Below are 26,013 nucleotides of genomic sequence, written 5' to 3'. Positions count from 1 at the left end.
TCATTTCTGAAGAAGGGTCTGGGCCCAAAACGTCAGCCTTCCTGCTCCTCTGATGCTGCTTGGCCCGCTATGTTCGTCCAGCTCTACACCTGGTTATGACTTATTTCATTGTTACATTGTGGTTTGTGGAATCTTGCTGTGTGCAATTTGGCTCCATTTAAGAATGGTATGAGAGTGAAACCAGGAATTTTAGATCAATTAGGAACATAGCTGGAGTAGGCCATTCCTCCTCTTGAGTCTGCTTTACCATTTTAGATCGTCTACTCTGTCTGTTTAGCAGAGAAACAAAACAAATGCTTTTTGCCTGTCTTCGCCAAAGAAATTACTGAAACCGTCCCAGAAATAATGGCAAATCTAATGACCAGTTAATACAAATAAAAAAAAGTACCAGAAAATTTAATGGGACTTTAAGTAGACTTGAACCTGCCATGATGAACATACCAGAGTTTTGAATGAGGTGGCTATGGGGATGATGAATGCTTGGTGGTCATCCTTCAAAATTCTGTAAACTCTGGAATGTTTCCTGTGGGTTTGAAAATGGCAAATGTAACCTCACTATTTAAGAAAAAGAGGAAGGAGAAAATGGAACTCTAGACCTGTTAGCCTGACATCAGTTGTGAAGAAAATCCTAGAATTTATAATAAAGGATGTGATAACAGGATGTTTAGAAAATAATGGAAGGAAGATTGGATAGAGTTAACATGGATTTATGGAAGAGAAATCATGTTTAACAAATCTGTTGGAGGCTTTGAGGGATTGTGCTTGTTATGTCCTCCATCTTGACATACTTAATGGCCGAGCATTAGGTTAGAGAATTGCGAAGTTTCATTCCCCTCTGAGTTCTGAAATTCTTTCTTACCTTAGGCCTAAATGGCTTGCTCCTTATTCTGAGACGCTCCACTAGTTGTAGAACTCCAGACCAGGGGACAAGATCTTTCTGCACCTACCCTTTAATACCCTTTAAGAATTTTGTAAGCCTTTGAGTTGACCTCTCATGCTTCTATACTCTACAGAATACAGGCCTAGGGTCCTCAATCCCCCCTCATAGGAAAGTCTGCCTTCCTAGGGATGAATCTGGTGAATCTCAACTGCATTCCTGCTGGAGAAAGTGTATCCTTTTTGATGTAAGGTGGCTGAAACTGCACAGAATACACCAAGCACTGTCTCGCCAAGGTTCTAAACAGTTGAATCATGTTAGGCTAATAGCACAGAAATAAAGATTACATCTGTCAAATAGAAATTTCTAGAGTCTGTTATTAAGGAGAGGAGGACTGATCAGCTTAAATTTTCAGCTGATCAGAGGGATTCAACGTGGATTTGTAAAATATAGTTCATGCCTGACAAACTTGTTTGAATTTCTTTTGAAGCTGTGATAGAGTTAGCGGACAGGGGAAGAAATGTCTACGGATGTTACATTTGGACTCTAGGAATCATGTGAAAAAGTCCTTCATGGCAGGTTGCTAGTGTATGTTGAAGTTCATAGAATTGAAGATAAGCCAATGACTTGATTGGGGGATTGACTGAGCAACAGGAGACAAGATAGGGATAGTGAGTAGGTATTCTAATTGGCACGTCGCTAGTGGTACCTAGTATGTCTCTACATTGGTGGCCTGAATTACTCACCACATTTATCAATGATTTAGATCATCTGATAGAAAGTCACGCACCCAATTTTGTTGATGGTTCAGAAGTAGGTGATGTTATGACAGTGCGGAAGTGTAACATCACAAAAATAAAGTGATTTGAAATAAATGGGCACCACAATGAAGGTGGTGAATGGCTTCAGCACAAGTAAATGTGATAGCAACTACTCTGGACCTGAAAGAATAGAAAAGAGTTCTTTTGACAAAGATAGAAGCAGTGGAGGCCCAAGGGACTTGGGAGTCCGGTTACATTAAAATGTGAACAGCTACAGAAAGTAATCAGAAAAGCAAATGGATTACTGGCTTTTGGATGAATAGAATTTGGACGGGTAGAAATCATAGTTCAGCTACACAAAGACACACACAACATCTGAGATGTTATTAGCAGCTTTGGACTCCATACGTTAAAGATGTGTTGGCCTTTTGAGAGGGTGCAACGTAACTTTTTAAAGGAGTTAGATATAATTCTTAGCGCTCAAGGGATAAAATCATATGGGGAGAAAAGGGGAAGGGGGTACTGAATTGAATGATTATTCATGATCATATTGAATGACAGAGTTGGCTCGAAAGTTTGAGTGATCTATTCCTGCTCCTATTTTCTCTTTCTATGACTAAAGATTAAATTATGAGAAACTAAGGTCATACTTTGTGCAATTTAGGAGGTCTATTAGGTATACTTGATCTAGGTTTTCAAGATATTCAGGGGAACAGTTGGGATAGATGGAAACTACTTCCATTGTTTGAAGTGTTTAGAATTGAGGGCTGAGTCTAACAGTCATTATCAGGCCTTTCAGGAGTGAAATTAGGAAATACTTCCACAGGCAATGTTTGATACAAGTTTGGAGCTCTCTTCTGTAAATGACATTGATGCTACATCTATTGTTAAATTAAAAATTGAAGTTGATAGTTTTTCTTGTTCTTTTGTGTTGTGGGATATGGAGCAAAGGAGAATATTTGGATATTATGGAGTTAGGTCGTAGATTATAGATCATAGTTTGAGCGGAGACTGGCTTCTGTGTAAGGACAGATTTTAACATTTGAAAGCACACTACTGTTACTTTTGAGTAATGGACTTTGAGGGCTAACCTCACCTCGACCAACTTGTTACCTTGGACGTTAATGTAAACTGTGGGGGACATTTAAACCTGTCAACTTCTGTAGTTTTCCGATCCCTAAAATTGTTTTTTGTTTATTCCTTTGGTAATCTTTAAGTGCTGTTTGCATATGAGAAACTGAAAACAAGAACTGTTTAAATGACACGTGTCTCAACCTTAGTACTCTTACTGCTAATCAAGTTGCTTTTAAAATATAACCACTTTTGTAAGTAACTGTCACTGTCAATTTGCATGCAACGGGATCATGAAAAAACAGTGAGATAAATAATCAAATAATCTGATTTTTTTTGCGCAAAAATAGAAAAGATTGGAAATACTAAGCAGTTCTGATAGCACCTTTGCAGAGAGAAGCAGAGTAACCATCTTGCTACCTTATCTGTGACAGACATCATAGTCATATTCTTATATTTTAATGGAAAATTGTCTAGCTAGTGTAGTCATTACCAGTTCGTGCCAATCATTACAACAATCATTAACAATTGTTTGTGGTCAGTTTTCACAGTGAATTTGTTAGTGAAAAGGGACGTGTGAACCCTAGTGACATCAGATCCAAGCACAAATCCCTCTTGCTGTATGTTCAAATAAGATGATGGCACTTCTAATAAACTTAGAGTCATACAGCACAGGAACAGGCACTTCGACCAAATTCATCCATGCTGACCTGGTATCCTAAACCAACCTAGCGCCGTTTGCTTGTATTTGGCCAATATCCCTTTAAACCTTTCCTATCCATGTACCTGTCCAAATGTTATAATTGTACCCACGACCATTTTGTCTAGCAGCTCATTTCATACATGCATCACACTCTGTGTCAAAAAGTTGTCCCTCAGGTCCCTTTTTAAATTTTTCCTCCTCACCTTAAACCTATGCCCTCTAGTTTTGGACTCCCCCTACCAGAAAACCTTATCTATGCCCTTCATGATTTGATAATGAGGTATTGATAGAGTTAATGGTACTTGTCTTTTCCCTAGGATGGGGGATTTCAAGACTAGGGGGCACATTTTTAAGATGAGAGGAGAGAGGTTTTAAAAAAGACATGAGGCAAATTTTTTACACAGAGGATGGTTTGCATGTGAGGAAGTGGTGGATGTGGGTACAATTACAACATTTAAAAGGATAGGTGCATGAATAGGAAAGGTTTGGAAGCATATGGGTCAGGAACAGACATGTGGTACTAGTTTAGTTTGGGATTATGTTTGACCTGGACTGGTTGACCCTATGACTCTGAGTCATAATAAAATATTGCTTTTTAACAATGTTTAAGTTGTTTGAACCTGTGTTGATTGGCCTCCTGCCATTCATTTGGAACTTCATTGGGCCCTAGAATTCCGAGTATATATCGGTGATTTGGGAGTGAGGACCAAATATAATATTTCTAAGTTTGTAGGTGTATGTTAAAAGAAAGCTGTAAACTGGTTTTAAGAGTATTTTGCCAGACTTTGAGTGTGGGCAAGAACATGACAGATGGTATCTATTGTCAGAAAATATTAGAATATCCAATTTGTAAGAGGAACAGGTGTGCTAAATATTTCTTTAAGAACTGAGAGAGTGTAGATGTTTAAAGGGATCAGGGTATTCTTATCAACAGGTCACTGAAGACTAACATGCAGTTGCAGCAAGCTATTAAGAAGACTAATGGTAAGTTACCCTTTATCACAAGAGTATTTGAGTCCAGAGGAAACAAAGTATTGCCTCAATTATATAGAGTCTTGGTTAGACAGTTTATGGAGTTGTACTGTGTGTGGTTTTGGTCCCCGTACAGTAGGAAGGATATTAATACCGTAGAGGGAGCACAATGAAGGTTCATCAGCATTGTGGGACCATCCAATGAAGAGAGACTCTGATTTTCCAGTCTATGTTCTCTGGAATTTTAAAGAATCTGAGGTAACGTCAAGGTTGTAGACTTGCTCGCCGAGCCGGTGTGTTTGATTTCAGATGTTTCATCACCCTGCTAGGTAACACCGTCAGTGTGTGTCAGGAGAAGCGTTGGTGTTCTGACCCGCTTATTGTTTATGTGCCTCGGTTTGCTGGGGTGGTTGGCACCACTTCCGGTTCAGTTTTTTCAGTGGTTTGTACATCCGGGTCCAGTTCATGTGTTTGTTGATGAAGTTTCAGTTGGAATGCTAGGCCTCCAAGAATTCTGACATGTCTCTGTTTGGCTTGTGCTATTATGGATGTGTTGTCCCCGTCAAATTCGTGTCCTTATTTGTCCATGTGTATTGAGACCAGTGAGAATCGGGCGTGTCTCTTGGTGGCTAGTTGGTGTCCGTGTATCCTTGTTGTCAGTTTTCTTCCAGTTTGGTTTATGTAATGTTTCTCACAGTCCTTGCATGCTATTTTGTATATCACATTAGTTTTCATTGGTTGTGGGTATGTACGTACTGTGAGAATATACAAACAATATACAAATCACTGAAAAAAAAAAGAACCAGACGTGATGCCAACCATCCCAGCAAACTGAGGCATATGAATAACAAGCGGGACAGAACACCAACGCTTTACCGGAGGTGCACTGATGATGTTACCTAGCAGGGTGACGAAACGTCTGCAATGAAACACACCGGCTCGGCGAGCAAGTCTACAACCTCATCCACAGCCCGAGCTACAAATCTTCTCAAAAACTTTAAACTCCTACAGGCGCAACACTCTCAAACTGGTCTGCAGATGGGAGGTAATCTTGTTGAACCCTACAAAATACTTGGGATAGACAGCATAGATGCAAGTAAGATGATTATTTCCTCTGGTTGAGAGTCTAGATCCAGAAGAGAGAATTCTGAAATAAGCGTAAGCCATTTATGATTATTTTGGGCTGATTTTTACTTTGAGAATTGTGTATCTTTTGGAATTCTTTATTCGAGGGATATGGAAGCTCGGTAATTGAGTCTATTTAAAGTAGAGATTCACAGATTTTTTTTTTTAAAAAACCCCAATGACCTAAAGGGATAACTAGGGCAAACATATTCAAGTAGATGACCAACCATGATAACTTGAATGGCAGAAGAGGCTTGAGGGGCTAATTGTCTTATTCCGGCTCTAATGTTCCTATGAATTAATGTTTTGAATCTGCATTCAGCTAGCAGCAGTTTATTCAAGATCCTGCCAGTGGTGATATGGGAACATAAGAAGTAGGAGTAGGCCATTTAGCTCTTCAAGTCTGCCCTAAAATTCAATAAGATCGTGGTTGATCTGTCCGAGCCCTCAATTCTGCTTTCATGACAGCTTATTATAGCCCTCAACTCCTTGATATTTCAAGAATCTACCTACGTCCTCATTGAATACTTCATGGTCTGGCTCTACAACTGTGAAGTGAAGAATTCCAGACACACTCTACCCTCTGGGAGAAGAAATTGCTTCACATCTCAGTTTTAAATGATTTCCCTTTGTTTCTGTCCCCTAATGTGAAATTCCCCCAGTAGTGGAATCAACACCTCAGCATCTACTCTGTTAAGCCCTCTCAGAATCTAGTACATGTCAATAAGATCACCTTTCATTCTTCTAAACTCTAATCAATAAAAGCCTAACCTGTTTAGCCATTCTTGATAAGTCAACTACTTCATCCTTGAAATAAGCCTAGTGAATCTCATTTAAGCAGCCTCCAGTGTCAGTATATAATTTCTTAAATACAGGGACCAAACTGTATACAGGACTCCAGATGTGTCCTTAACAAAAACCTTATACAATTGTAACTCCAAGTCCCTAGCTACGAAGGCTAAAATTGTATTTGCCGCCTTAATTACTTGCTGAACTTGCATGCTAACCTCTGTTTTACTTTGCACAAGAACATCTGATCCCTCTGAAATTGGGTTTGGTATTGTCACCAAATGTAACCTGGCAAAATGTAATTAGGGTCTATTCTCAAGTTGGTGTCATATGTTTAGTAGAAGATTTACAGCTTAATGGGTTGTTTTCATTAATGCAGGAAAAGCTTTCACTATATAAGGAAAGGATAACTGAAAATATCCTTGGAATTGAAACTTGTGAGCAAGTTTATACTGCGAGTTAGCTGCTTATGGAAAAATAGTGCTGACTTTTTTAAAAAAAAAATGACTTATTGAAAGCACAGTACAGTTCTGCAGAAAGAATTAATTGTAATCAAAGTAGATCTGTACTGTCAACAAATACTAAAGCTGAGCCAAGCAGTTAATCAGGATCTTACATTCGTCTCTTGCTTAATAGTGTATTTATTTGCAGTGATGACAGATTAACTCTTAATGCAATGTTAAGTTGTAGAAGCAGTTTGTTTATAACCTTATGACACTGGGTGATTGTTCATCACGTGTTGGCAAATGATGTTTGTTAAAAATGCAAAATTTATTCCTCCAGGTATATTTTAGTTATTACTTGCAGAAACTGTTGGATAAAACTTTCTCTTTTTCTCTTCACTACAGTGTTGGAGTTGACAGATTATCCTCTTGACTGACATTGACCGTTTTCTGAACTTTGTCTCTCTTTTTATGATAATTTGCCCAACTAAAGCTCTCTGCTTCATTAAAGGTTGCAAAATTCTGGAAGCTGAGTCAATTCCACTAGCTCTTGTACACCTTGCAACCAGTTGCGGTGACATTAGCAGATCGTTGAGCTGGCTTTGAAGATAGCAGGACAAGGTTATAAAGCTGCTTTGAAAAAACAAAACTTGTGAGATCTTGAACTTTATAAATAGAGGCCTGGAGTATAAAAGCAAGGCAGTTACTGTATATGTATTATACACTGATTAGGCCTCAGCTGGACCTAATGTTCAATTTGGGTACTGTGCTTTAAGGAAAGATCTTGGAAATGGTGGAGAAAAAATTTACTGTAATTTTTGAGGGTCATCAGTTATGTGGAATGATGAAACCTATTTTGTTTTTGGAGTTGTTATGATCTAAAATGCATTCTGTGGCAGACGAGATTGGGAGTGAGATTGACTGACTAGTTCTTTCAAAGGGCCATCATAATTGTGTTGGCTAAGTGTCCTCCCTGTTGGTGGTATGCTTCTAGTATTTTGAGGTATTTCATAAAAAATGAGGAAAGACGAGGATTAGGTGGAATACTCTGACAGACAAGTGAATGTGTGGCTTACATTTTTGAAGAGGGTTGTGAGCAGAGGTCAGCATATGTCTTGGTCTCTTGTTGAGATTTTGGCTTTCAGGGGCTCCCTTTACATAATCAGTAACTTATTAGGTTATATAGTCATACAGCAATAAAACCCTCTATATTTGTGTTGTATGGAGCATTTGGACTCGCAGATGCAGAATTAGAACACTTAACACATTATTCTCGCTCTACCCACACAGATTCTAAGCCTTCTGACTCAATGTCACTTCTTGCAATTAATTTAGTTTCATTTACTACTAACAAGGCAACCCCAATCCCTTTGCCCTTTCCTTTCAATAGGACATGTATCCTTAGCTATTTAGTTCTCAGCCCTGATCCTCTTGCAGCCGTGTCTTTTGTGATACCCACAACATCGTACCTGCCAATTTCAATCTGTGCTACGACTTTACTTACCTTGTTTTGTATACTGAGTGCATTTAAGTACACACCCTTCTTACTGATTGTCCCCCTTCTCCTAGTTGTTGTCTTACCTGCTGTGCCTGAAGTTAGGTTTCTGACCCTTACCATGTTCTGTCTTATTACTTGTTGTGGAAATTTCAGTAACCTCTGCTGAGCCCACTCCTCCTTAACTTTTTCCATAATTTTCCATACAACTGAACCTACCTCCTGACTGTTTAGTCTGATCAGTCTCCTTGAGCTGCCAACCCTTCTTATTAAATAGAAATAATGTGGTAGTCCTGCGCAACATTTTTCTTCACAACATAAATCTGTAAGGAACAAATGTTTCAGGTTGCAAAATGAGGTGTTCTTTTTCTGTGAAAAACTATTTATTTCTTACAAATATTTCTGATGAACTCCAACACAAAGTTTCTTAATCACTACATTACATAAACAGCCTGTTCCTATATAGCTCAAGTGCCACACATTTTTTGCAAGGTGTTCTTCTGCCTGGTCAGACCATGGTTGTAATTGTTAGGTTTGCAGTATCACTTTTTCCCTTGCCCAGCAAAATTAATCAAGAACGTGACTCAATGGGCACTTGCTAATATCATCCTGCAATTGTTAGCTATTATCTCTGTGCGCGAGGAAGTTCCACAGCTTCATCAGGGGGAGGTCATGTCTGACAAATCTGTTACAGTTCTTTGAGGAGGTACCAAGTAAGTTAGACAAAGGAGACCCAGGAGATGTGATTTATTTGGATTTCCAGAAGGCCCTTTGCAAGGTGCCACTCAGAAGGCGAGGTGTTAGGGCAGGGTACTGGCATGGATAGAGAAATGGTTGACTGGCAGAGAGTAGGGACAAAGGAATCTTTTTTTCAGGGTGATGGCCAGTGACTAGTGGAGTTCTTATGTTGGGACTACAACTATTCACATTATACATTAATGACTTGGATGAAGGAACAAAGGGCATTGCTGCTAAGTTTGCAGCTGACACAAAGATATGTGGAGGGACAAGTAGTATTGAGGGAGCAGGGAGGTTGCAGAAGGTCTTGGAAAGGGTCAGAGAGTGGACTAAGTAGCGGCAGATGGAATATAACGTGGGAAAGTGTGAGGTTATTTACTTTGGCAGGAAGTATAGAACCGTAGACTATTTTCTAAACTGGGAAAGGCTTCGAAAATCCGAAGCACAAAGGGAATTAGGAGTCCTAGTTTTGGATTCGGTTAAGGTCAACATGAAGGTTCACTTGGCAGTTTGGATGGCAAATGCAATGTTGGCATTTGTTTCAAGAGGGCTAGAGTACAAGAGCAGAGATGTCCTGCTGAGGCAATATAAGGCTCTGGTTAGACCATATTTGGAATATGATGAGCAATTTTGGACCTGTATCTAAGGAAGGTATGCTGGCGTTGGTGGAGGTCCAGAGCAGGTTTAGAAGGATGCCCTGGGGGTGAAGGACTTTTCATATCAGGAGCAGTTGAAGACGGAGTCTGTAGTCAGTGGAGTTTAGAAGGACGAGGTGGATATCATTGACATTCTCAGAATATTGAAATGTCTGGATAGAGTGGACATGGCGAAGATGTTTCCACTGGTGGAAGAGACAAGGACCTGAGGGCACCACCTGAGTGATGGGATGTGCCTTCAGAAATGGGATGAGGAAGAATTTCTTTAGCTAGAAGGTGGTAAGTCTGTGGAACACATTGCTGCAGATAACTGGAAGCCAAGTCGCTGGGTGTATTTAAGACCAAGATTCTTGATTGGAAAGGGAATCAAGGGTTACAGGGAGAAGGCAGGAGAATGGGATTGAGAATAATAAATTAGCCATGATTGATTGGCAGAGCAGATTCGATTGGCCGAATTGCCCAATTCTACCCCTGTGTCTTATGGCCTTGTGTTTTAAGTAAATAGCAAAGGCATCAGAACAGGGATGAGGAGAAATTGTTTTTCATGATGGGTTCCCCCCTCCCCACCCCAAAAGCAAAAGTTGGAGCATTCCACTCCCGAACATTCAAGATCTCTTCCTACTTCAAGGACCCGCAACTTCTATTGATCCACAATGCCCTCCACTGCATCTCTTGCATTTCCTGCACTTTGGCCCTCAAACCACACCCCCCCCCCCCCCCCCCCCCCCCCCCCCCAAAAAAAAAAACAAAAATTAGGACAGAGTCCCCCAGGTTCTCACATACCACTCCTCCAACCTCCACATCCAGTGTATCATCCCCCACCACTTCTGCCACCTACAATCTGACCCCACCACCAAAGAGATATTTCTGTCCCCATCCCTATCTGCTTTTCATAGGGACTGCTCACTCAGCGACTCCTTTATCTGCTCCACACTTCCCATTGCACCTGACACCTTTCCCTGCAACTGCAGAAGGTGCTACACCCGCCCCTACACCTCCCCTCTCACTTCTATCCAAGGCCCAAGACATAGAACATAGAACATTACAGCGCAGTACAGGCCCTTCGGCCCTCGATGTTGCGCCGACCTGTGAAACCAATCTGAAGCCCATCTAACCTACACTATTCCATTATCATCCATATGTTTATCCAATGACCATTTAAATGCCCTTAAAGTGGGCGAGTCTACTATTTTTGCAGGCAGGGCATTCCACGCCCTTACTATTCTCTGAGTAAAGAACCTACCTCTGACATCTGTCCTATATCTATCACCCCTCAATTTAAAGCTATGTCCCCTCATGCTAGCCATCACCATCCTATGAAAAAGGCTCCCACTGTCCACCCTATCTAATCCTCTGATCATCTTGTATGTCTCTATCAAGTCACCTCTTAACCTTCTTCTCTCTAACGAAAACAGCCTCAAGTCCCTCAGCCTTTCCTCATAAGACCTTCCCTCCATACCAGGCAACATCCTGGTAAATCTCCTCTGCACCCTTTCCAATGCTTCCACATCCTTCCTATAATGCGGTGACCAGAACTGTACGCAATACTCCAAGTGCGGCCGCACCAGAGTTTTGTACAGCTGCAACATGACCTCATGGCTCCGAAACTCAATCCCTCTACCAGTAAAACCTAGCATACTGTACGCCTTCTTAACAACGCTATCAACCTGGGTGGCAACTTTCAGTGATCTATGCACATGGACACCGAGATCTTTCTGCTCATCCACACTACCAAGAATCTTACCATTAGCCCAGTACTTTGTATTCCTGTTACTCCTTCCAAAGTGAATCACCTCACACTTTTCCGCATTAAAGTCCATTTGCCACCTCTCAGCCCAGCTCTGCAGCTTATCTATGTCCCTCTGTAAAAACTTTCCAAATCTGACAGGGGTTCACCTGTGCACCTTCCAACCTGGTCTCCTGTATCCATTGCTCCTGATTTGGCCTCCTGTACATCGGTGACACCAAGCGCAGACTCGGGGACTGATTCGTGGAGTATGTGCACTCTGTATGCTGTAATCCATGACATCTTCTGGTTGCTAATCATTTTAACTCCCCCTCCCACTCCCTTGGTGACATGTCCGTCCTGGGCCTCCTCTAGTGTCACAATGATGCTACATGGAAACTGGAGGAACAACGCCTCATATTCCGCCTCGGGAGCTTAATGCCGATGGCCTCAACATAGAATTCACCAGTTTTAAAATCTCCCCATCCCCAGCCTCATCCCATGACCAACCCTCCCTTTCATCCTCGCCTCCTTGACCTGATAACCTGTCCATCTTTTTTCCCATCAATCCGCCCTACCCTTCCCACTGACCAATCCCCACCACTGCCTACCTGCATCCACCTATCACCATCCCCCCAGCCCCACCCCGCCGCCTCCTATTTATTTCTGAGTTCCCTTCCCCCTGTCCAATCCTGATGAAGGGTGTAAACCTGAAATGTTGACTTTCCTGCTCCTCTGATGCTGCCTGACCTGTGTTCTTCCAGCTCCACACTGTATTGACTGACTCCAGCATCTACAATTCTTGCTGTCTCCGAATGACAGGCTTATTATTTTTTTCAAAGCGAACTGGGAAAATATTACCGGCTAATGATTTGCAAGCTACAAGAAAGGAATGGGAATTGGAGCAACTGAAAGTGCAGGTTCATTAGGCCAAATAACTGCTTTGTATGCTGTGGTATGAGTGGATACTTTCCACTTTCCACCCTCCACCCCATGTAACAACAGAGGCAAAAAGAAAAAGAACCGCAGAGCCAAAAAGGGCATAAAGTCTTGAAAATTCCTCTCTTCAATCCCACCATGCAATCAAAACTAGTCCAGGAGACTGCATTAACCATATTATGCCAGCTGTTCAGTTGGTTACCTTTTGTCTGACGTGATGTCTATCTTAACCAAGAACTGGTTGGTCCAGCTCCCTAATGAAGGCTTTATACAATTAGCAGGCACTACAAGCTGGTATTGTACTTCAAAGATTCATTTCTCCGTGGGAAAAGAATGACTGCCTAACTGAGGATAACCCCTAGCCTGACCTTAGACTTTTATAGATTAAATGAGATAACACAGGCCAGGCAGCATCAGAGGAGTAGGAAAGTTGACATTTCGGGTCGGGACCCTTTTTCAGAAATGGGGGAGGGGGAAGGGAGCTCAGAAATAAATAGAGAGAGGAGGAGTGGGGCTGGGGAAGGTAGGTGAGTGCAGGTAGGGAGTGGTGAGGATTGGTCAGTGAGGTGAGAGGAGCGGGTAGGTGGGAGAGAAGATGGACAGGTTGTGTAAGGTCAAGGAGGCAGAGATGAGAGGGAGGGTTGGTCATGGGATGAGGCCAGGGATGGGGAAATTTTGAAACTGGTAAAATCCACATTTAGGCCATTGGGCTGTAGGCTCCCGAGGCGGGATATGAGCTGCTGCTGCTCCGGTTTCCGGGTGGCGTTATTGTGACACTGGAGGAGGCCCAGGATGGACATGTCACCAAGGGAGTGGGAGTGGGGGGTGGGATTTAAAATGGTTGGCGACTGGAAGGTGTTGTCATTTGTCATGAACAGAGCGCAGGCGCTCTACACAGCAGTCTCTGAGCCTCCGCTTGAACTCACCGATGTAGAGGAGGCCACATTGGGAGCATCGGATGTGATAGGCCACATTGACAGATGTACAGGTGAGCCTCTGCCTGATGTGGAAGGTTTGTTTGGTGCCTTGAATGGAAGTGAGCGGGGAGGTGTAGGGTCAAGTGTAGCACTTCCTGCGGTTGTAGGGAAAGATGCTGGGGGTGATGGGGTTAGTGAAGATGTGGAGTAGACAAGGGAGTTACGGAGATAGCGGTTCCTACAAAAGGCGGATAGGGATGGGGAGGGAAATATATCTTTGGTTGTAGGGTTGGACTGCTGGTGGCAAAAGTGGCGGAGAATGATACGTTGGATGTGGAGGTTGGTAGCGTGGTATGTGGGGATAGAGGTGCAAGAAAGACAAGAAATGCAGTTGAGAGCATTTTTGACCACCGAAGTGAGGAAGTTGCAGTCCTTGAAATACGAGGACATCTAGGATGTTCGGGAGTGGAACTCCCCCATCTTGGGAGCAGATGAGGTGGAGGCAGAGGAATTGGGAATAGGGGATCGCATTCTTGCAGGAAGGTGGGTGAGAGGAGGTGTAGTCTAGGTATCTGTGGGAGACGGTGGGCTTTAAAAAGATGTTGTTTTCAAGGCAGTTATCAGAGATGGAGACAGAGAGATCCAGGAAGAAGAGAGAGGTACCAGAATTGGTCTAGGTGAACTTGAGGTTGGGGTGAAAGGTGTTAGTAAGGTTGATGAACTGTTCAAGCTCCTCGCAGGAGCATGAGGCAGTGCCGATACAGTCATCGATGTAATGGAGGAAGAGGTGGGGGAATAGTGCCAGTCTAATAGCGGAAGAGGGACTGTTCCACGTATCCTACAAAGAGGCAGGCATCACTTGGGCCCATGCAGGTTCCCATGGCCACCCCCTTAATCTGTGGGAAGTGGGAGGAATTAAAGGAGAACTGTTTAAGGGTAAGGATGAGTTTGGTTAAGCAGATGAGGTGGAGGGGGACTGGTTGGGCCTGCAGGAGAGGAAGAAGTGGAGGGCTTTTAGGCCATCCACGTGGGGAATGCAAGTGTACAGGGATTGGATGGCCATGGTGTAGATGAGGTGTTGGGAGCCAGGGAATTGGAAGTCTTGGAGGAGGTGGAGGGCGTGGGTGGTGTCCTGGACGTAGATGGGGAGTTCCTGGACTGGGGGCAGAAAACAGAGTCCAGGTAAGCGGAAATAAGTTCAGTGGGGCAGGAGCAGGCAGAGACAGTGGATTGGCCAGGACAGTCAAGTTTGTGGATTTTGGGAAGGAGATAGATAGGGCGGTGTGGTGTTGGGGAATGATGAGGTTGGAGGCTATGTGGGGGGAGGTCACCTGAAGTGATGAGATTGTGAATAGTTTAAGAGATGATGTTTTGGTGGTGAGGGGTGGGGTCATGATTGAGGGGGCAGTAGGAGGAGGTTCTGAGGAAGGGTCACTGGACCTGAAACGTTAACTCTGTTTTTTCCTTCACAGATGCTGCCGGAACTGCTGAGCTTTTCCAGCAATTTCTGTTTTGTTTCCTGATTTACAGCATCCATAGTTGTTTCGTTTTTCAGTTCAACAAAATGTTTATTGAAAAATTAAGGCTAGTTATTATGAACTATTGTTATGTAAATGGGAAAGTTTCCTTTATATGAATATTCCATTTAACTAAAGGGAGCCATTTTATGAGCTATTATTATTTATTTGTAGTACACATTTGAAAATGTCTGTGTTCAAAGTACTTTGGCATACATGATTTAAATGTTTTGAGATTCAAGATGCACAAAATGTTTCATTTAACAAATTTAAGAAACAGAATTATTAGAGCAAGAAGCAAATTAATGTCTAAATCTTAGTCCAAAGATATTTAAACTTACTTTTGGAGATTTACATCCCGTTCATACCCTGACCTTTTTGTAACATTAGAATACTGTTGCAGCAGAAGTTGCTCTGATTCATCCTTTTAATGTGTACTTGTTGAAGTGTATACAAAACCCATTCTACAATTTGCATGGAAACCTATTTAGCTGCTGGAGTTTCTGTTGTACACAGCGCTAATCATTGTAACTTAAAAGCTCTTCACCCTCAAAACATAAAAAATGGTACCATCATTAAATCTATATTCGTAACAACTTAAAACAAAGAATTGTGGATGCTAGAGATATGAAACAAAAATAGAAATTGCTGGAATTACTCATCAGGTCAAACAGCATCTGTGGGAAGAAAGAGGAATTAACATTTTAGGGGGGCGGTGGGATGCTTTTGGTGGTGCAAGCGAGGCGGGGGGAGAGACAGAGAGAGATGTACGAAAGGGATAGGTAAACAAGGAGAGAAGATAGCATAAGATTGTTAGAAATAGGTACCTTGGCCTAAGGGATTTCAGAAATGTTCGTTATCAGAGGTGTTTGGTTCAGGTGGTGAAGTGGGTATTTGATGCTGAGAAAGTTTAAGCTCTCTTTATATGATTAATCAAGGAAGAAGCTGTCAAATTCTCAAGACTAGGATTTAAAACCACAGATAAGTCAAACCCTGTATGGGATAGAGAAGGCCATTCACTCTGCTGTTTGAGACTGTAATGGCATGCTTTTGGGATTAATATGAATATATTTTTACTGCATATTTTGAAATCTTCAAATGTGTATAATCTGTAAATAGTTTGGGTTATTCTAATATTTTCTTTTATTTTGTGAAATAAACTTCTGCTTTATTCTTATAAACAAATACTGAAAATTTGGCTTCATTTCAGTGAGAGACCACCTCACTAAAAACCAAAAGAAAAGCAAAATATGTTCAACCCAAATTTCAGTCTGGGATTTGATTTGTCCACTAATAACATAGCTAGGATCTTAACCAAATTACTTCTGGTCCATTTTATACATTTTTACATTGACCTTAAATGTTACTGCATGATGCTCACTATCACTGAAAAGCTCCCTAAAATGAGTTTCAGCACCACCCCTTCTCTTGCAGGACTTGAAAAGCTGACTTAGGTACATTTTCACCAGCACCCCTAAGCCTTTCACAATTGGTCCATCCTACTTAATATTGGAAAAATTGAAATCCCCTACTGTTATTACCATCTTTTCACATTTTATTCAAAGATTTTTCTACATGTCTGTCCTTCTATGTCTCTTGCCACTCCCAGCAATGTGATTGCTCCCAAAACCAAAAGGCCTCATTTGAGGAACCTTTTTGAAGATATCACCCCTCCGTACTGCAGTAATTGACTCTGTGATCAATGTTGTCACACTCACATCCCACCCCCCCGCCACCTTATCCACCAAGTATGAAGATTTTATACCATGCAATACTGAGCTGTCAGTCCTATTAATCTTTCAACCGTGTCTCCATGATAGCAATGATGTTGTATTAATCAACCCCCTCCATTCATCTGCTTTTCATGCAAGAGTGTGCATTAAAATAAATGTCATCCACGCACCCTTGAGCCTTGGTTTTTCTTCTATACTTGCCCATGCATCACTTTGTACTGTACCTATACTCCATAATCCAACCCCAGTGTATCACAGAATAGTGAAGCAACATGCTGACATTGTCGTACTCCGTCTTACCATAAACACGATGGTCCAGACATCACCATCACTGAATGGAACCTGTCCACTGCAGAAAAGACCAAACAGAGATGCTGTCATAGTGGTATCACAGTCAGGAGTGACGTGGCCTGAGTGTCCTGAACATAGACTCTCACCCATATCAAGTGTCAGTCAAGCAGGAAACAAGGAAACTGCCTGCCAATTGCAACATCCTCCCCACCACCACCAAGTTCCCCTCCAAGCCGCTTGTCTCCCTCTGGGAAATATATCACCATTCCTTCACTAACTGGGACAAAATGCTTAGCATTCTTCCCCAACACGACCGCAAATGGCCTGCAACAGTTCAAGAAGGTAATTCATCACCACTTCTCAAGAGGCAGCTAGGAATGAGCAATAATGTTGGTCCAACCAGTGATGCCCCATCCTATGTAAGTTGTACCTCACTGTTTCACATGATGGCACAAATTGTTTTTTGTATGCTGAGTTTTATATATGTAGGCTGCAGTTGTTATAAAAGGGGATTCTAGTAATAATAATAACATGCTCAAATATTTTCTAATTGTGTTTTTGGAGTATGTGACCACTTTGTATCATATTACAATTTTTGTTTTTTTTTGACAATCTAACAGAGAAAGCAACCAGTGAGATGAACACTGCGGAAGACTGGGGCCTCATCCTAGATATCTGTGACAAAGTGGGACAATCTCGTACTGGGTGAGTACTTCTTTTCTTGAATACTGCTACTGACTTGTGCAGAATTTGCATCTGCCGTGCAGAGAGAGAATTCATCAGTACTTGTGTAAGTAGAGCGTTCATCATCTGTTTCTAAATTAAGCAGTGCCATGTCAAAGAGTTTGTGTAAAAGTTGGGTATAATCAAGTATAGTTCAGCAGTACCGTTCAGTTGAATGTTTCTTTTTTAAGTGTGTTTTGATCTGGAATGTATGGCTTGAAAAGGAAGGAGGAACTGGAGAAGATGATTTGAATGCACAAATTGAAATAAATGGGTGTGATTTAGTTGCCGGTATAGAGATGTGGCTACAGGGTGACCTTATTAACTAATTAGGGATAATTAGAAATGGGTTACACTCTTAATGAGGGATGAGATCAGTACTTTGGTAAGAGAGGATCTTAGATTGCAGGATCATGATGTAGAATCATCTTGGGTGGAGTTAAGAACTAGCAAGGCAAATATTGGTAGTTGTGTATAAGTCACCAAACGTTTTAATGGTAATGTATAAATTGAGAAATTAGAAGCCCCTGTAACATGAGTAGTACAGTAATAATGAGTGACTTGTGTTCATGCACAGATTGGGCTAATCAAATCAGCATGCACTGTGAAGGATGAGTTTGAGATGGGCTTGTGGAGCACCAGGTTGTGAAGCATTGAGTACTTTGGATCGGGCTATTTTTGGATTTATTGTTGTGTACGTTCCGCACGGTAGACTGGTTAGTAAGGTTAGATCACATGGGATCCAGGGGGATCTAGCCAATTGGATACAAAATTTCCTTGAAGGTAGGAGACACAGGGTAGTTGCAAAAGGTTGTTTTCAGACTGGAGGCCTGTGACCAGCGGCGTGCTGCAAGGATTGATTCTGGGTCCACTGCTTTTTGTCATTTATGTATATATGATTTGGATGTGAACGTAGAATGTAGGAGACTTGCAGATGACACCAAAATAAGTGGTGTAATGTATGATGAAGGAAGTTATCTTTGAGTACAAAGGGACCTTGATCAGATGGGCCAATGGGCCGAGGAGTGGCAGATGGAGTTTAATTTAGATAAATATGCGCTGTTGCATTTTGGTAAGGCAAATCAGGGCAGGATTTATACAGTTAATGGAAGGGCCCTGGGGAATGTTGCTGAACAAAGAGATTTAGGGATGCATGTGCATAGTTCCTTGAAAGTGGAATTGCAGGTAGGCAGGGCGGCGCCAAAGGTGTTTGGCATGCGTGCATTGAGTGTAGGAGTCGGGATTTCATGTTCCATCTGTCAGGGCATTGGTGAGGCCAATTTTGGAATACTGAGTACAGTTCTGGTCAGCCTTCTATAGGAAAAATGTTGTTGGACTTGATAGGGTGCAGAAAAAGTTTACAAGGTTGTTGCTGGGACTGAAAGGTTTGAGTTATAGGGAGAGGCGAAATAGGCTGAGGGTATTTTCCCTGGAGCATTGGAGACTGAGGTTTATTGAGGTTTATAAAATCACGATGGGTATGGATAGGTTGAATAGCCAAGTTCTTTTACCCTGGGTGGGGGAAGTCCAAAACTAGAGGACATAAGTTTAAGGTGATAGCGTAAAAGATTTAAAAAGGACCTGAGGGGTAACTTCTTCATGCAGAAGGTAGTGTATGTATGAAATGAGCTGCCAGAGAAAGTGGTGGAGGTGGGTACAATTACAACATTTTAAAAGGCATCAGGAAAGGTATATGAATAGGAAGCTTTTGGAGGGATAGGTGCCAAATGCTGGCAAATGGGACAGTATCAGATTAGGATGTCTGGTCAGAGTCTGTTTCCTTGTTGTATGACTCTATGACTCTACAAGGAGGGGTTAATTAATAACCTTGATGTAAAGGAGCCTCTGGGAAATAGTGAACATTATCATGAACAGTGACTAATATGATAAGATTTCACATTAAGTTTGAATGCAATGTAGTTCATTCTGAAACTTGGGTCTGTGATCTAAAAGCAAGGAAATTATGTAGGTATGAGGAGCAAGTTGACTAAAGTGAATTGGGAAAATACATTAAAAGATTTGACAGTAAACGGGCAATGGCTGGTGTTTAAAGACTACATGGTCTATACATGATATATATTTCTTTAAGGCACAGACACCCAAAGACAAAGGTACATCAAGGGTAGTTAATTATGGTAATGAAAATACTTTAAAGATTACATTAGGTCAGAGGAAGTCATCCCAGCAAAGGTGGTAAGCCTGAGCTTTGGTAGTATTTAGAATCCTGAAAAAAGGGATAAGCCTTTTTCCCCTTAAGGGAAAAGAGAATAATAAGGTGGACTAGCATGGACCATGAAGGCAGTCTGGAAAAGCTTCGTTTTAAGTATTCAATAGGAAACAATTAACAGGGCAAATGTGTTTCCATTGCACGTGGAATCAGGAGAATCCTACAAATTTTGGAAAAGTTCCTGTAGATTGGAATGTAGCCAGTGGCCCCACAATTGCAGCATTGATAGAGGAGCACCACTGGGTATCGTATATTTGGATTTTCAGAAGACTTTTGATAAGGTCTCACACAGGAGGTTAGTAAATAAAAGTAGAACATGTGGGATTGGGGAAATAGGCCAGTATGAATTATGCATTGTACCAGACAGAAAACAAAGGGTAGGAATAAACTGATCATTCTCGGGATTGTGGGATTTTGCAAGGATCAGTTATAAGTTCACAGCTGTTTGCAAATTCTGTAAATGATGTGAATGTGAGGAACAGTTATGATTCTTCCACATTTGTTGATGACACCAAGCTATGTAGGAAGGTGAAGTGAATGATCTAGAGCATGACATTTGGAATATAATGTAAATGTGAAATTATTCACTTTGGTAGGAAAATCAGAAAGGTAGAATATTCCTTAAATGGTGAGAGGTTGGAAAGTGCAGGTGTCCAAATTTTGTTGACCTTGTTCGTTAGTCACTTATATCAGCTATAGGTGCAGCAAGCAATTTGGAAGACAAATGATATGTTGACCTTCATTTTCAAGGGAATTGCAAGCATACAATAATGATGTTGTCTTGCTGTAATTGAGCCTTTGTTAGATGCTACTTAAGTATTGTGTACAGCTTTAGTCCCTTTACACAAGGAGGTGTGTGTAGCAGGAGTATAATGGTTCGTCAGCTTAATCAAGACTGATGATACTGAAGAATGTGGAGATTTGTAGGAAAGTGGCATTGTGGTAGATGGTCATCCATGCTCACTCTGAATGGTGAAGCAGGCTTGACAGGCTGAATGGCCAACTCCTGTTCCTGTGTTCAACAAGATAGAAAAGTAAGGAAAAGAGACAAGTTTTGAAGTCTGTTTGCTACTCCAGATTCAAATGTAGTTTTCAAAAGGGAATTGGATGTTTTCGTAAGAAAAAAGACTAGAGAGAAGCAGGGATTTGGGACAATTTAGGTGGCTCTTCCACAGACCTTGCACAGGCCTAATTGTCTGAAATCTGTTGTCTTTGCTGTGTAATTCTAAGACTCATTTGGAATTTGGAACTATTTTACATTGCTTTTTTTTTTGTTCTGAAAATGATATTTTCTTCTACTGACTTGCTATCACTTGCATTGACTTTCACTTTTATCTCTCCTTACCCATTTCTGCTCTAATCTCCTTGTTTGAGCTGTGTCCCAAATCCCAGCTTGAGATCCATGCCAGGATTTTCTTAAGCCCTGCTCAACATAATTTAAATAGATTTGTAATCGTGTTTGCAATTATTAAATGTAACTCCTAACACCACCTTGCACCTAACAGTTCTGCCTGTCAGTTACTTTGATTGCAATGCACATTAGCGAGTGGATTTCAGGGACTCGGGGTAAGTATAGTTTACAGGATGTTATTTAGTTACCTGAGTGTAATTCAGTGGGTTAGACTGGCTGAGCTTGCACCTTTCAGCAAGTGACTTTTCCAGGCAGCAGAGAGACTACTTTGGTACATCTGAACAGAATAAGTTTTTTTTTTTTCCCTTTTAACATAGATACTGACACCTATGAGGCACTGTGTTTGGAGCTGGTCATCCCACAGCTCCATGATGAGGGCATTCTGCAAAATTCACATTTTATCTGGTCAAAACGTTTAGCAGTCGCAAAATTAGAGCAGGACACTGACTGGGAAGGAAATAATAATATGCAGGTGTAGAGTGTCTGACTAAGGTGTTTGAATGTTCTTGACACATCTGACTGACCTTTACAATTGATTGTTGTGGTTTTAAACTGCTTGATCACTGATTGCACATGGTTCTTTGCTTCCTTTTTGTTTGGGGTATGCAGTGCATGCATTGCTTTGTCTTTGTTTGAACCCTGTAGCCGATTTAACACGAAAAGGTATCCTTTCAAAACTCTGTACATGATTTGTGCTGTTACCAATATCAAGTTCCCATGGTCCAATCCACTACTAAGTATGTAAATTAGTATATGATTATGAAGGTGTCCATCCCCTATCCCCAGACAGAATAGCAAAATGGACTTCACAACTTTAATTTGGTCTTTCTTATTCTCTTACCTTTGCTATATTTCTCCTCCTGCCACCTCACTTCCCTGTTCTTCATGTTGAATTCCACACAAGTTCATTTATCACCATACACTTCAAAACACTTACATTTATATACTTCATTCTCTTAATTTTTCTCCCTCCGGATCAGAAAGCTCAGATTTTTTGAATTTGTTTCCTCATAACTGAGTCCTTTTGCATCTTGTGGTCTTTCTCTCAACTAACTTCAACGTATTGACAAGAAATTTGAGGCACAGTAGTATTCAAGACTATTCGTTTGACTCGAGCACTGTACAATTCATTACATCCTCTCCATTAAATCTTAAATTTCCATTTGTTGATTGCTTCTCTGCAATGCTTGGATATGTTAGGCACTGATTCTACTAAAGCCTTTTGATCTCTGTTAGTTCCATCATTCATGTCATTTGTGGATTATGTATGATGTCCGTTTTTCTTTTAACATCTAATTCTCTGTCTGTATCGAATTGTAACTATCAATTCTTGTCCAGTCAATTTGAATTGGATTGAGTTTGTTTGTTAAGTTGGAAACATTTTGTACTTTTTTCTTTCAATTGATTACTTACTCCTGTATTATTAATCATTAGGCCAAAAGACTGCTTGAGATCTATTATGAAAAGAGTGAATCACAAGGATCCGCATGTTGCTATGCAGGCACTAACTGTAAGTACTACGTTATTTGTTCTTTCCTCTGCAACAGCTTTGCCCCACCTGCAAAGTTTCTCTCTTATAATGCAGTATTATTTGTGTCTTAGGACTGCTGAACTTTGACATCCCTTGTTTGTTTTTTGGTATTTTGTACCATAATGAGATAGCACTCATTGCTGTCAAAGTGGTGCTACTTTCACTGATTGTGTTTGTCATAATTTTGAAATATGTTCATGATTGAATTATTTCTTCAAAGCTGCTCGGAGCTTGTGTGTCAAACTGTGGCAAAATCTTTCACCTCGAAGTTTGCTCAAGAGACTTTGCGAGTGAAGTAAGCAGTGTCTTAAATAAGGTAAATATTTTTGTATTTCTTGATGCAATTATTTTTCTTAATTATGCCAAAAATTTGCTGTAACTTATGATCAGTTGTATTTAGGTTATATCAGAAAAATAATGCAGTGTATCAGAGATAGTAGGAACTGCCGATGCTGGAGAATCTGAGATAACAAGATGTAGAGCTGGATGAACACAGCAGGCCAAGCAGCATCAGAGGAGCAGGAAAGCTGACGTTTTGGGTCTGGACCCTTCTTCAGAAATGGGGGAGGGGAAGGGGATTCTGAAATAAATAGAGAGAGAGGGGGAGGTGGATGGAAGATGGATAAAGGAGCAGATAGGTGGAGCGGAGTTGGACAGGTCAAGGAGACGGGGATGGAGCCAGTAAAGGTGAGTGTGGGTGGGAAGTTAATGTGGGGATTGGTCAGTCCAGGGAAGACGGACAGGTCAAGGAGGCGGGGATGAGGCTGGTAGGTAGGGGGTGGGGTTTGAGGTGGGAGGAGTGGATAGGTGGGAGAAAGAACGGACAGGTTAGGGAGGCGGGGATGAGCTGGGCTGGTTTTGGGATGCGGTTGGGGGAGGGGAGATTTTTGAAGCTTGTGAAGTCCACATTGATACCATTGGGCTGCAGGGTTCCCAGGTGGAATACGAGTTGCTGTTCCTGCAACCTTCGTGTGGCATTGTTGTGGCACTGGAGGAGGCCCAGGAGGGATATGTCGTCCAAGGAGTGGGAGGGGGAGTTGAAGTGGTTCGCGACTGGGAGGTGCAGTTGTTTGTTGCGAACCAGGCGTAGGTGTTCCACAAAGTGGTCTCCAAGCCTCCGCTTGTTTTCCCCGATGTAGAGGAGGCCACATTGGGAACAGCAGATATAGTATACAACATTAACAGATGTGCAGGTGAACATCTGTTTGATGTGGAAGGTTTTCTTGGGCCCTGGGATGGGGGTGAGGGGGGAGGTGTAGAGGCATGTGTAGCACTTGCTGTGGTTGCAGGAAAAAGTGCCGGGGGTTGTGGCGCTAGTGGGGAGTGTGGAGCGGACAAGGGAGTCACAGAGAGAGTGGTCCCTCCGGAAGGCACATAAGGGTGGGGAAGGAAAAATGTCTTTGGTGGTGGGGTCAGATTGCAGGTGGCGGAAGTGCCGGAGGATGATGCGTTGGATCCGGAGGTTGGTGGGGTGGTACATGAGCATGAGGGGGATTCTGTTTTTGTTGTTACTGCGGGGAGGGGATGTGAGGGATGAGTTGCAGGAAATGCGAGAGATGCGGTTGAGGGCGTTTTCGACCTCTGTGGAGGGGAAGTTGCGTTCCTTGAAAAACGAGGACATCTGGGATGTCCAGGAGCGGAATGCGGCGGAGGTGAAGGAATTGGGAATAGGGATGGCATTTTTGCAGGAAGCTGAGTGAGAGGAGGTGTATTCTAGGTAGCTGTGGGAGTTGGTAGGCTTGAAATGGATAACGATTTCCAGATGGATGCCAGAGATGGAGACAGGTCCAGGAAGGAGAGAGAGGTATCCGAGATGGTCCAGGTGAACTTAAGGTTGGGGTGGAAGGTGTTAGTGAAGTGGATGAACTGTTCGAGCTCCTCGCGGGAGCACGAGGCGGCGCCGATACAGTCATCGATATAACGGAGGAAGAGGTGGGGGATAGGGCCAGTGTTGCTTCGGACGAGAGATTGTTCCACGTATCCTACAAAGAGGCAGGCAATGCTTGGGTCCATGCGAGTACCCGTAGCCACCCCCTTTGTCTGTAGGAACTGGGAGGAATTGAAGGAGAAGTTGTTAAGGGTGAGGACGAGTTCAGCTAAGCGGACAAGGGTGTCAGTGGAGGGGGACTGGTCGGGCCTGCGGGACCGGAAGAAGCAGAGGGCATGGGGAATGCAAGTATGTAGGGACTGGACGTCCATGGTGAAGATGAAGTGTTGGGGACCAGGGAATTGGAAGCTTTGGAGGAGGTGGAGGGCGTGGGTGGTATCACGGACATAGGTGGAGAGTTCCTGGACCGGGGGGAGAAAATGGAGTCGAGATAAGGCAGCGTATCATTTCTGTTGATCTCTTGTTAAGCTGATCCTTCTTTTGTAGTGCATTTTCTGATCCTTACTTAAATATTGTTAAAGACTGCTTTCTCGTAATCAGGAATGCCATTGTCTGTTTTCTACTATAGTTAGTTTCTTATTGTTAAGAGTCTGAAGTGAAGATTTAAGAGTAGGGACAGGCTAATTAAATTATTTATTTCTGGTTCTATAATAGTATCCTATGATGCACCCATCCAAATCTCTCTTGAATATGAAGATTAAGCGGTGGCTCAGTTCCAGGGACCCGGGTTTGATTCCGCCCTCTGGTGACTGTCTCTGTGGAATTTGCATATTCTCCCCCTGTCTGCGTGGGTTACCGCAGGCTACCCTGGTTTCATCCCACAGCCCAAAGATATGCAGCTTAGGTGGATTGGCCATGTTAAATTGCCCGTAGTGTCCAGGGATGTGCAGGTTAGATGGATGTGCCATGGGAGGTGAAGGGTTACAGGGAAAGGGTAGTGGGATGGGCCTGGGTGGGATGCTTGTCAGAGGGTCGGTGTGTAGTTGTTGGGCCGAATGGCCTGTTTCCACACTCTATGGATTCTATGACGATTCTATGATATGATTATCAATATTGAAAAGAATTTTGAGAAGAAGGAATTTCCAGACATTTTCAAAATAGCCAAGGTGTAACATTAATTAATTTATTTGCGTTCAGTCATGACAATACTAGTTAACACGTCAAATCTGAATTTGAATGTGACAGCTAAAATACGGTCAGGAATTTATTTCTGGGACAGGAGTAGTTGCACTTTATTTTTATAAGAAAAGATTTGTTCGTTGTCTCTGACACCATTCACTTTCCGTCAAGTCATATGCATCCGTTCTTCATATCTTAGAGAGGAATCCATTCCATTTCCCTGTTCCAATCAGTATTGTGCTGAAGCAATTTCTGCATGTTTTACAGTGGTATATGACTTTGCTTGATATGACATGGATAATTTTTAATACTTTTGGGTAGGAGAGATAGAATTGTATTGTGAACCTATGCCCTCTGGTTT

General features: G+C 42.1%; 1 protein-coding gene across 1 annotated transcript in view; it reads left to right on the top strand.

The window, feature by feature from the left end:
• Positions 1 to 26,013, top strand: part of stam (signal transducing adaptor molecule (SH3 domain and ITAM motif) 1) — a 57,972-nt gene that overhangs the window by 3,039 nt on the left and 28,920 nt on the right. Inside the window, exons 3-5 of the mRNA XM_048615921.1 lie at positions 17,374 to 17,458; positions 22,549 to 22,624; positions 22,866 to 22,961. Coding sequence (XP_048471878.1) covers positions 17,374 to 17,458; positions 22,549 to 22,624; positions 22,866 to 22,961 — 257 coding nt within the window. The remainder of the gene's footprint in view (positions 1 to 17,373; positions 17,459 to 22,548; positions 22,625 to 22,865; positions 22,962 to 26,013) is intronic.

The sequence above is a fragment of the Rhincodon typus genome, chromosome 2 (genome assembly GCF_021869965.1).
Source record: "Rhincodon typus isolate 14 chromosome 2, sRhiTyp1.1, whole genome shotgun sequence".
Lineage (NCBI taxonomy): Eukaryota > Metazoa > Chordata > Chondrichthyes > Orectolobiformes > Rhincodontidae > Rhincodon > Rhincodon typus.
This window is presented reverse-complemented; position numbering and strand designations above follow the sequence as displayed.